Here is a 13,151-nt window from a genome sequence, read left to right on the forward strand (position 1 = left end):
GTCAAGTTTATGCAGGACTTTCTAGAATCTCCTTTTTTGAAACACTGGGCCTTGTTTGACTAGGGAGAGAATTGCGATGCTGAATCATGGAACAAACTTATTTTATACCAACTAAGTGCAGGCAGAGTGCTAGGTGCTAGAGTACAGTGACAAACAAGGAGAACTCAGTGTCTTCTCGGGCATGCAGTCTAATGCAAGAAACAGATTGCACAAATAGCAGCACCAGTTCCTTTTTCTTCCTACTATTTAAAGGAAGCATAACGTTTCCATTGGGATCCTAACCTAATTCTGAGGGGTATGGACAGGGAATGCTTTTCACTGACATGTCATCCAAGACTCAGAGTGCTAATAGGAGTTAAGCTGCTAATTCTGCAGGGAAGGGGGGATAGAAGAGTGGCCTAGGACAGAGGAAGTGCTTGTGGAAAGGTCCTGCAGTGGGATCGAGACTTGATAGAGGAACTGGCAGCTGATTGAGGTTTCCTTGTACTGGAGGGAAATGAATGGGGAGAAAATGGGAGTCGGTGACTCATAGAGATGCAGGGTTTTCAGGGCAGGTAAGAATTCTGGACTTTATCTTTTGATGGTTGGGAAGACTTCAAACCTTTTTATTAAGCAAAGGAGTGACATGACCCTCAACAGGAAACCTGCAGCGTGCTGTGTAAGTTGTCTTAGAAGACTGAGCTGGTTTTGAAACCAGGCAAGATAAGGAGAATGAAAACATGTTATTAACAATTCTTTTGAGTGTAGTTAACAGTAGACTTTAGCTTTTTTGATTTTTGAGGATGATTCTTTAACGTAGTCTGCTTTTTTCATCAATATCCTGAACTTGTCATGTGATTTCATAAGAGAAGTTTCAGTTTAAAATGTGGCCAAGGTGTTCATGACATTTAATTTACATTGGAAATATAAGGCTTTGATATGTTTATATTCTCAGTTACTTAATTCTTGGGAATTTTAAACTTTTATATAGGAGAAAGATTTTTTTTTCAGTTGTAGAGCTTTTGTCAATTTATATTTGTGAATTTAATTTTCTTTCTGTTGCCCTAGCTATAAGATTGTATTTCCAGGAAAGGTGTATATGTGTGTGCATATGTGTATAAATGTCAATCTTTTGAAACGCAGACTTGCAGTTACCTTGTGTGTGTGTCTGTATGTACATGCTCAGTCTGTTACATTTTTATAGCATTTTTTGATAAGTGAAGTTCAATTAGTGGGAACAATATTACATCAGGAGGAGTTGCTAAGATGTGAATATGCTAACCATGATGCCTGAAAATGAGGGAGACTTTTGCTCTTCAGGGTAAAATCTGATATCTAGTCTTAAAGAGGATAGAGGGATACAGTTGTGGGATCCCTGTCCCAGATGGAGAAGCAGAAACTTGAAGTAACTTCAGAGTCTCCATTAAACTGCACAGGGAATGGGATGAATGTCAAGATGAAGTCCTAAAGCATTCCAGTGCTAGAACAAACACCTCCTTATCTTTCTGCTTCTGCGTGTGCACACACCTTATGGGACGCCCATCTGTGGACTAATCCATGCACTCACATGGTGCCTGTTGTCAGTTTTCTTAAGGTACCCTATTGAGGTAATCCCTATACTGGTGCAGAAAAACTCGTACTAATTAATGATACAGATAAACTCATTAACTTAATATACCATGTTGTACTCTGATCTTACTTCTTTGTCTCCAGCAGTAGCTGGTCTTTAGAAAGTGGAGTAGGAAGGATGGGGGAAAGCAATAACCATTTTTTATTTATCTCGGTATCTGGTGTTTTGTAACCAGCCATAGTGGGTGACTACGCAAATGTTTATAGGTGACAGAGAAAGAAATCACAACGCGAGGTGGGAGCATAGAGCCAGGCAGACTTCCCAGAATGACTGCAGAGCGGGGAAAATTACTCCATACCACGTGTGTCTGTGGAAGCTATTTTGGGCAGCTGGACTGAAGACTGACTGTTAATGCTTTGTTTTTTAATTATTCATTTATTTTTGGAGTCTTGGTGAAAGTTGAATGAAGAAATGACTCTGGATGTGGCGTGTAAGTGTCCGGACTGCTTTGGAGTGGTTCACGCTCCTCTGGCTGAGAGGTGCAACCGTGTTTGTCTATAAAGGTCTAAAAGCTACTTGTCTAGCTCCTCGAGGCAGGCCTGGACTGAGAGATGATATGAGAATGTCAGTTTGGGTAGCTGAGAAGAAGGCCATGACCAAAGAGGCATAAAACCATGATTTATTTAGAAAGCCATTCTGTGTGGATTTTATTAAAATGGATCTAAAATTTGTTTTTAATCCGTTTTCACCGGAATGACTGAAAAAATGCAGAATGAAAACACGTAAGAGCCTGTTTTAAGCTGATGTGTTCACACTGCCTGCATCCTTCCACCCTTGTGGAGTGATGATGACTGTCGATTATCTGCTTTGCAGGAGAGACAGATAATAAGTAGAATGTGGCAAACTAGAATGAGCCGTAGTCTTACCTGCAAGCTGCAATTGTGCTCTTTAAAGTCTTAGTCTTAGATGAGAAAGGAAAAAGATTGGAGAAGTACAGAAAAGACATGTGTTCGTTTTCTATGGTAATTTTACTCGGATTAGAAATGTGGTCTTGTTGTTAAAAGTCACTCGAAGGAGTACGGGAACCGCCTCAACCCACTGAAGCCAGCTCAGATGCTACTTTATTGACAAGACTTACAGAAGTTCCACTGAACACATAGTTTTGTGAACTTTCTCTTTGATTTTAAAGAAATGGTGTTTCAAGAATTTATGGAGGCTTTGCTGCCTTAATGACGTTTTAACTTCCAGCTGGTATGTTTGGCACAATTTCATTTTAACTGCAGCGCAGTTAAGACGAAGAACTAGATCGTGATAGCCAGTGCCTTCTATTCTTAGAGTTTGATTCATTTTGAGACATTTGCTACTCCAATCACAGGTCCTAACCTGTGATGTTCTATTTATTGTATCATTTAGTATAATAAAATAATTCAGCTGTAAACCAAAAGAGCGACATTCGAAAGTGTCAACTATTTGATAATTATTAGGAAGTATTACAGTCCAGCTAGAGTGCCAGGCTGAAATGTCTTCAAAGATATTATGCTAAATTGCGGTAATTTTAAGTTTTAAAAATCGGGCAGAAGTAATGATTTAGATGTCAAGGTACAAGTGATAGATAGTACGGGTTTGAGGTAAGGAAATATTAACACTTTAACATTTTGACACTTATTATGTGCATACTGTGTGCCCGATGTTGTATTATGTGCATACTGTGGGAAGTGATTACATTTCCGGAATGTATTATAGGGTTGCTCTATTTTTGAACTTTTAGTGTGCTACTAATATTTTGAAGATTATCATTAAGGTTTTAATTGTATCCATTATTTTTTCTTTTATGTGAATTAAGTCATAGCTTTTTTGGGGTGGGGGGCGATACATGGGCCGGGGAATCAAACCCAGGTCTCCCGCATGTCAGTCAGTAACTGTACCACTGAACTACCCTTGCACCCCCATCATAGTTTTCTAAAATTGGATTTTGAGCCTATGTATGGACTTATATATTCAAAGATTTTAATACTCATTATTAGTTATATATTCAAATGATCAAAGCATTCTAGAAATGTCAGTGTTTCTGATAGATTTTATACTTGAAAGAACAATTTGGGGCAAGTGGTAAGGTATCGTTTTCAGTATACGAAATTTAAAAAAAATCAGGTTCTTTCTTGAAACATACTCTGTTGCTTGTCCTTTGTGATTTTCTTGCTATTACGTAGCAAGAATACGTATTCACTGAAACGTATCTTTGGGTCACACTTCTTTTAATGTACAAAGATAATTACATAGTTTCTTGTAATTTTTTAGGGCAGGCAACTTTTGAATATGGACATAAAAAAAGATGTTCTCACATTTTTTGCGGTAAGATGAGGTTATCAGGCAAAAACAGCTTACTATTTTATACTCATTTCCATTGTAAACACTCATTAGACAAGGGAGGCAAAGAAGGAAGTTTAACCAATCAGAGTGTGTTCTTTTTTATGGTAGTCTCAGAAACAGGAGGGTATAAAAAACATGGGAGTGGATAAGTGAAGGAAAGTAGCGAGATGCTGTGGTGTAGCATTAATATTTGTATTTGATGACAAGCCACTGTAATAATCAAAGAGAATAACGCATTTAAAAAAATATATGACCAGTACAACTTTGGTAGTGCTTCTCAAAACAGACTTGCTGGGCCATTCTGTTTCTGTGGCTGGATGTTTGCTGAGGAGTGGGTTTCATTAATCTGGGTTAGAGATGGTGGGTGCCTCAATTAAAGAAGTTGCAATAGGACTGCAGCGTGCATGCCAAAAGAAGTGTTTAGTTAGGCATTGCAGCATAGGGTGTTTGATAAAAAAACCCTTGCCAAGTATAATATATATAATCTGTGCGTCGTTATGTTTGGACTCAACCCTGTGCTACTCCAGGGGTTGATATGAAATGAAGTCTGAGAAGCGCTTTTCTTGTGTATGGAACTTAAGAGTAGGAGTACAGAAAAATTTGTTGTTCACAAGTTTCTCTAGCAGTCATCTTCTTTGTTTAAGAGTATCTTGCTGTTTCCTTGGGTCATTTGATCATCATCGAATCTCTCAGATAACTTAATATCCTTATGTGAAGAAAATCCATCACATTAGGTGGTGGAAAAACTGCCCTTCAAAAAAGTTCTTTTTCAGTTTTTTAAACCCTTTGTAAAAACTCTTCCTGTTAACTCGTTAGGTTCTTTAGCTGCTTAGTAAAGAACAGCTAGGATGCAGTAGCTTCCGCTGCTTGTTCCCTATCCTCCTTCACTGCAAATTTGGGCACTGTTAGGGCAGCGTTGTTTTGTCAGCTTGCCTCTACAATAATTCTCCTCCCTCTTTTGAAAGCTTCAGTGCTGAAGGACAATGTGGAGCATTCTTCCTTGCAATAGATGCTGATTGTGTTCTTAGTTGGATCTTGCTTTCATAGCCACAATAACTGTGTCATTGTGCTTCTCAGGCTCGTTCACTGTAGTTATTGTGCAGAATAATGAAAGCTGTTTCCCTGTGATTCGTTGTTGCCTGCATCTGTGGATGAGAACACGCGGTCGCTGTAATTTGCCTAGCGAATGATCAAGAGTGGTATAAAATAACATCATCTGTTAAGTTAGTGGTCACAAAGAACTATTGAATTTTGGTTTGTTTAATATAGAATTTTTAATAAGAAGCTTTGAATAATACAGATTTAAGATGTGAGAAATTGTGTGTCACACATCAAGCCCAATTTTTAGTGTTTTTGGGGATCAGGTTGACATATCTAGAAATGAGGGAAGTGCGAGGGCCAGCTCAGCAGGTCTGTGCTCTGGCTCAGATTGGGACAGGCTGCTTAACCACAGCAAATCACAACTTGGACAAGTGGTGTGGAACTAGTCTTTCTTGGCAGGGGTCCCTTCATGAAACTTGTGGAGTCTGAAAACATTATCATTATGAATGTCATTTTCTTCCCTGGTTATTTTACCTACATCAGGAAAAGTGTCCCGTCCTGCCCCCATGGAATTGGTGGGATGAGACGGCACTTATCTCAAGGATTCTTGTTAATGTAAAAGGAAACATTTTCTCTTCTAAATAACCTTGACACTAAGAAACCCAGTTTTGGAGCTGATTATTTTTTTGATTAGCTACATCTCATAATTTCTTTTTCTCATTTCACTGCTTACTTTTCAGTAGTCTTCAGCTGTTTGAACTCATTAGCACTGTTCTTTAAAAGTGATCTGCATTTCAGAGTGGTCCTTCTTATACTTGTTTCTTCAGGTTTATCATATTTCCGAAAAAATGTAAGCCAAGCTTTTTACTAAAGTGAAGTTAAACCTAATTTATACTTCTTACTCATTCCTTTCCATGCTATTTAGTCCATGGATAAGTGATTGCTCTCAGGAGAGTGGATTTTGACTCACACAGTGATGGGTCATATCCTGTCATGGGAGAGTAAGTGATGTTAAGTAAGGCTTTCGCAAGTATTTACTCATTATGGTCTTTTTCATGAACCTAAGAACTTAGCAAGGGGGTTGTAATTTTGGAGGGGAACTGTATTATTTAGGGAAATGTAAAAGTTAGTTAATCTGTGCCATTGCAGCTAAAATTATTTTCTGTTTTAATTCAATATTAAAATAGCATTAAATTAATAACATGTCTAATTCTACCTTTTAAAGTCATATAAATGATAGAAAATTTAAAAATACTAAAAGAGAAAAAAATCTAACAGATCATCAATAATCTTTACACCTTGCCATCTAAAATAGCAATTAAGTTTTGATCTATATACTCTTTCAGTATATTGTCCATTTTTCAGTAGATCTTGTTTCGAACAAAAGGCAATTCAGAAATGTAGTAGTCATTTTAAATTTCTTAAATAATCATAGAACAGGTTTCCCATAAGAGATTTTTTTGATCAACATGTTCTAATATTAAATTAGTAGAAAATAAACCTTAGGAAAAAGCAGGAGGGTTGCAAATAGTTAATATTAAGAAAACCTCCCACAATTCCTAAAGATTACCAGTTTGAGTTTTTTCTTTTGAAACCAACCTTTTATGTTATTGCAGAATACTTGCATATCTTTGTTCCGAAATAGAAAATAGAAAACATTTCTAATGTAGAAAATCAAAGTAAACTTTCATTTTCATATAGGCATATTGACTTTAACTAAGGTGAGACTGGTTTATTTCTCTACATGTATGTATAAATTGGACCCTATTTCACAAATTGCCTATTTTTATATTTTTTTTCCTTAAATAAACTAGAAGTTCATCATATACTTATGAAACATTTATCTTTTTTTTTTTTAATCTTTTCCTTTTCTCCCTCCAACAAATCAACAACTGCTTCCATATAGCTAACTGTTGCTGTTTTCTGCTTCTATGACAGCTAGCCGATGGCGGAATCTCTTCTCTTCAACTGTCTCCCTGGCTTTTCCTTATAGTCCTGTTGCAAGACTCAGCCCTTATAGCAATGGCATTAATACTCCCAGCCTCTCTAAAACCTCAAATAAAGCAATACTAACACCTGAAAGAACAGGTAATATTTCAACTTCTTCACTAGTCACGTGCTTTGTAATTCTGGTAGTTAAACATAGCTGAAACGTCTATCTTCCATTGAAAAATTTGAGGATAATATAATAGTTTGTGCTGATCCTGACTTTGGGAATCAAAAGGGCTAGTGTTAGTGTGTACTCAAACACCACTGGTCACTGGTGAACTCAATTGTAAGTGATAGGCAGTCTTCCCTCTTCAGCAAAAGCATACGTATGTAATTGTTTCTAAATACCTAATTGTGCTTTTAAAATTAAATGCCAAAACACAATTCAAGTAGTTTTATTATGATTCAAGATTGTCCGTATTTACTTTATATATGTATATATGTATGTTTATTTTAAGTTTTATTTTTCTAGTGACTTTTATAGATAAGGGCTTTTTTATGAGATAAGGATTTCACTATTTCCTTATTTATATCAGCATTGGTGTGATTCCATCCCTCCGACTTTCTTCCATTTACATTCTTTCTTCCTTGATTCTCCCATCTCAAGCTATTGCCTTTTCCTTTTAATGAGTGGCTACAAGTCTCCCATGTCTACACACTGGTTTAAATTATGAAGGTTTCAGATATGTTTCAGTGTAAGTATGTGTGCCTTTTATGTATGGTGTTCTTACCCATTTATAGTAATACTTTTTGTATCTATTAATGAATGGAATGGATTAAAAATTAATAGTCAATTACTGCCAGCAACAAGGATACCTGAGTATTAATTTAAATTACATATGGATATATATGATAATCCTTTAGAGATATACTTACCCAATGGGATATAGATGCTAGTATTAACAATATTTTTAAATTATGAAAATTGAAATTGAAAAAAAATTGGAACATTGTTTTATATATATATATAACATGTGAAGATGGGTGTATTATGTGACCATTAAATGTTGGTTGTGGTGCTCATTTTTGACATAAAACCTGGGAAAATATTAGTGTTTAATAGTGAACTGTAAAGCATATATTGATATCAGATCTTCAGACTAAATAGTAGGAATATTTGCTTTATCTTTTAGGTTATACTTCCAGGGGCTCTCCTCTCAGTCCCCAGTCTTCTATAGACAGTGAGCTGAGTACTTCAGAATTGGAGGACGATTCCATCTCCATGGGATACAAATTACAGGACCTCACTGATGTTCAGATCATGGCTCGTCTACAAGAAGAAAGTATGTTCTTTTTGAACTAGAAACATGAGGCTTCCACTTGAAATTTAAGAGGGTGGTTCAGACATTTGTCCCGAGGTAATGGGCAAAATAGATTCTTTGTCTCATGCTGTCCTACTTGTGGGTGGAGCAGTTATCTGCTGTCATACTATCATGAGCATCATAAGGTATTAGGACTTACTCTGATTAAAACATCTTGCCATATAGACATTGTTGGCACAGCCACTCTGAAAGTGTCTTAAAAACTAAATGTGCTAATTTCCTATGACCCAGCAAATTGCACACTTGTACATTCATATTTATCCCAGAGAAGTAGAAATGTTATGTTCACACAAAACCTACATATATGGTTCAGGTTCATAGCAGTTTATCAGCCCACATGAACTTTAAAAGGTAAATAGCTAAACAAGCCTTGGTGCACCTATAGTGTGATATATCACTTAGCAATAAAAAGGAGCAGACTATTGATATATGCGATATCTTGGATGACTCTCCAGGAAATTATAATGAATGGAGAAAAGATGGTCCCAAGAGGTTGCATACTACATAATTCCATTTATGTAATATTGTTGATACAATGAAAATTTTAGAAATGGAGACCTCATTAGTGATTGCTAAGCATTGGGGATGGGAAAAGAGGGAGGTGGATGTGTATATAAAAGATTAACACAAGGCATTTATTTATTTATTTATTTGTAAACCATAAGTTACACATTCCCAAAGATAAAATCAAAGTTTTAGAGGAAGAAAACATTCAGATCTAATTATTTTTTCAAAGATTTTAAAAAAGCAGTAACATTTATGCCAAAAGTTTACTCAAGGACATCCAAGAGATTTTTAGTAGGCAGCTAACTATTCAGTTCCTAAGGGAGTGGCCTGGAATAGAGATTTTCCTTTGATTTATAAGTGGAATTTGAAAATACATGGCTGAAATTGCCTTAAGGAGTGTGAAGCTACATATATAGAAGTCCAGATTCACTACCAAATATATTTTGTTGCGCTTATACTATGTTAAAAATAAAATAAACTTAAATGCCTTTGGATGTGACATGTTCCCCGGCTTGCCACAGTCCCTCTACTGCTCCCCGTTATTGTTACTTAGTCTGCAACTCAAGGTTTTTGTGGTGTTTGGAACTGTTCAGTATTCTGACTGGTGGATACATGAACCTACAGGTGATAAAATTGTACAGAACTTAATATCTACATATATGCACATATATCTAGGGAAATCTGAATAAGATGAGTAGATTCTATCTATTTCAGTATCCTGGTTATGATTTTCTATAGTTTTGCAAAATGTCACCATTGGGGGGGAAAGGGCAAATTATACAAAGGATCCTTCTTTCTTATATTTTATAACTGTACTGAGCCTACATCTTTCTTCCTAAAAATGTCATTTAACAGTTAGATCAAGAATGATGCCTTCAAGATGGCAGCGTAAGACATTCCTGGGAATGTTTCTTCTTTAGAAAAAGTTAAATAAAGAGGGAGATAGAACTCACTTGAAACTCTGGGGAACAATAGAAACTGGAGAACTCCACATACTCTGAATCAAAGGCCAAAAAAAAAAAAGCCAGTAAAAAAAGCAAATGAGATTAGGAGAGCAGTGTGGCCCTGACAATTGGACCTAAGCCCACCACCATTCTTAGTTCCTATGTGATTTAAGAGAAACACAAGAGTAATGCTCCACTGGGCACCTCCTGCCATAATTGTTGAACTCAGGAACCATCCACAACAGCTGTTTAGAGTCCCACACACCTTCAGATATGGGAGCCCAAATTGGGACCCCCATGATTAGTGTGTGCAAGCATTCAAAGCGTTCACCCAGAAATCAGAGTTACCTCTTGGCAAACTGTTCACCCTCCCAGCCTGGCCCCTAATTGCTAGTGTACCTAAATGGAAAGAAGCAGGTGAGGCTATCTGACTCTGTCGGTTGGAATCCCTTACACTGAAAGTTACCAGAGGTAGAAAAGCTGCATGAAAAGGAAAAATCGAACCACTGTTGGCAGGATGGACTCAGTGTTTAATGCTGGGGTGAAAAGGCAGCTCCCAGAGCAGGAGAGGGCTTGAACAAATCATAGCTTCTCAGGAGGAAAATTTATATAAAAACAAAGAACAATCCAGGTCTCCTAGAAGAGAAAGGGAGGAAAGAAAATCCTCCCCTGGATGGGAAAGAGTAGCATATAATAGGACAATCTTAAAAGTTACGATGCATGTTCAGGGCAAGAGGCAAGTGCTGAGAGACCTGAGAAAATTCAGACTGATAATCATGGGCTGCTCTAAGGGTTCAGTATAAACTGGACTAAGATCCTTAACTCACAGTCGATCTACACTAAAATCTTAAGCAAAAGGGAGAAACTGACTTCCAGAGTTAGAATAGCAAAACTGTGAAATGCCCAAATATCAATAAAAGGTCACAGAATACAAAGAAACAGGAAGAGATATCTCAGTCAGGGGGAAACATTAAAACTTCAGAGGAAACAGGCAGGGGAGCAACTAATCAACAATATTCAGTCAGCTCTCCTAAATCAACTCAAGAAGCTAGAGGAAAACATGATAGAGATAAACTAAATTTGAATACAGAACTAAAGGACATAAGGAAAATGTGTGAGCAAAAAGAAAAATTATCTCTTTTAAAAGAAAAAAGAACTTATGGGGATGAAAACCTCTATAATAGAGATTAAAAATTCAATAGAGGTATACAACAGCACATTTGAACTAGAAGACAGGATAAGCAGAATCATATACTCAAAAGAGCAGATAGAGAAAAGAACGAAAAAAGTGAGCAGAACCCAAAGGACCTGTGAAACAACATGAAACATACTAACATATACGTTATGGGAGTTCCAAAAACAGAGTAAGAAGAAAAAGAAATAGAAAAAACTTTGGAGGTAGGAACGTCTAAAAATTTCCCAAATACTATGAGAAACACAAATACGTGTCCAGTTAAGTACAACAAATGCCAAACAGGATAAACCTGCTCTAACACATACAATCAAAATGTTGATTGCCGAAAGTCAAGAGAATTCTGAAAGCCCAGACCAAAAGCAATTTGTCACATACAGGGGATCCTCAATAAAACTAGGTCGATTTCTTATCAGAAACTGGACGTGAGAGGGCAGTGGTATGACATGTTTAAGATACTGAAAGAGAAACATGCTAGCCAAAAATTTTTTCCAGTAAAAATGTCCTTCAAACATGAGGGAGAGTTTAAGACGTTCATGGATAAACAGTAAACGTGAGATTTTGTCACCAAGAGACCTGTCTTACAGGAAAGGGTAAGGAGAATTCTTCAGCTTGAAACTATATAGGAGATAGTGGCTTGGAGTATAACCAAGAAGTAAAGATCTCCAGCAGCAGTGATTATGTGGGTAGATGCAAAGCCCAATAGTATGCTATCCTCTTTATGTTGTTCTCTTTATTTTGTGTAAGATTTAAAATACGATTGAATAAGAAATAAAAAGAGACAGTGTTTGACAAAGGCAATGTAAACAGGGGAAACCTGGTAGGGAGGATATAGGAATAGAGACTGCATATGCTATTGAGGTTAAGTTAGAATCTTTTCAAACTAGCAAGTTATAGACTTAGGTTGTTTAATACAAACCTCAGGGTAACCACAAAGAATATATTTAACATATATTCCAAACCATTAATGAGAAAGGTTCTTCAGTTACATCACAAAAGGAGACTGCAATAACGAGAAAGAAACTACAAGGATATTAGATGTGTAAGAACAAAACAGCTGAAGTAAGGACTGGCTTACCTGTAGTTCAACTGAATGTAAATTGATTAAACTTCCCAATCAGAAAACACAGACTGGTGGAATGGTTACAAAAGCATAGAGAAATAGAGAAGCAAATAGGTTGAAACAGTGAAAGGATGGAAAAAATATCCCATGCAAATAGTAACCAAAAGACGGCTGAAGGTGTTATACTAATATCAGACAAAATAGACTTTAAGTCAAAAACTGTTATAAGAAACAAATAATACTGTATATTAATAAAAGGGTCAGTTTGGCAAGAAGAAATAACTATAATTATAAAGATTTATATGCGTAACCACAGTGCCCCAAAATGACAAACATTGGCAAAACTGAAGGAAGAAATAAACACCTCTATAAATAATAGTTGGAGACTTCAGTATACACTTTCATCAATGGATAGAATATTTAGAAGATCCAAAAGGAAATGGAGAACTTGAACAATACTGTAAATGAACTAGAGCTAGCAGGCATATACAGGACATTGTACACAAAATAGAATGTATATTCTTAAGCACACATAGGTTGTTTTCCAAGATAGATCACATTTTAGGTCACAAACAAGTCTCAATATATTTAAAAAGATTGAAATTATTCAAAGTATCTTCTCTGACCACGAATGAAAATCAGTAATAAGAGGGAGAACTGGAAAATCTACAAATATGTACAAGTTAAATAACATACTCTTAAGTAATCAGTTGGTCAAGGAAGAAATTACAGTGGAAACCAGGAATTATCTTGAAATATAGTGTTTTAGTTTGCTAATGCTGCTGGAAATGCAATATACCAGAAATGGGTTGGCTTTTATAAAGGGCATTTATTAAGTTTCAAGTCTGTAGTTCTAAGGCCATAAAAATGTCCAAACTAAGGCATCCCGAGAAAGACATCTTGACTCAAAAAAGGCCGGAAGCATTTTCTTTCTGCATCTGTAGACATCTGTGTCGGCACTGAGCTTTTTCCAAACTGGCTCCCTCTTAAATGACTCTAATAAGTGACCCACCTTAAATTGTGGAGACACAACTCCCTGGAAACCACTTAATCAAAAGATCCCATTCCCAATTGCATGGGTCCCACATGTTCATGGAAACAACTTGATCAAAAAAATTTTCCCACAATTGGTTGTGAGCAACATCTCCATGGAAGCAACCTAGTCAAAATGTCC

General features: G+C 36.4%; 1 protein-coding gene across 3 annotated transcripts in view; it reads left to right on the plus strand.

Annotated features, from left to right (window-relative positions):
- The window catches only part of SLAIN1 (SLAIN motif family member 1), a 65,040-nt gene that overhangs the window by 29,886 nt on the left and 22,003 nt on the right, over positions 1-13,151 (plus strand). For 2 of the 3 annotated variants that reach the window (XM_077158487.1, XM_077158489.1), the window contains exons 3-4: positions 6,899-7,048; positions 8,083-8,232. In XM_077158487.1, coding sequence (XP_077014602.1) covers positions 6,899-7,048; positions 8,083-8,232 — 300 coding nt within the window. The remainder of the gene's footprint in view (positions 1-6,898; positions 7,049-8,082; positions 8,233-13,151) is intronic. The other variant, XM_077158488.1, reaches the window with a different exon arrangement.

This window comes from Tamandua tetradactyla, chromosome 4, assembly GCF_023851605.1.
Source record: "Tamandua tetradactyla isolate mTamTet1 chromosome 4, mTamTet1.pri, whole genome shotgun sequence".
Classification (NCBI taxonomy): Eukaryota; Metazoa; Chordata; class Mammalia; order Pilosa; family Myrmecophagidae; genus Tamandua; species Tamandua tetradactyla.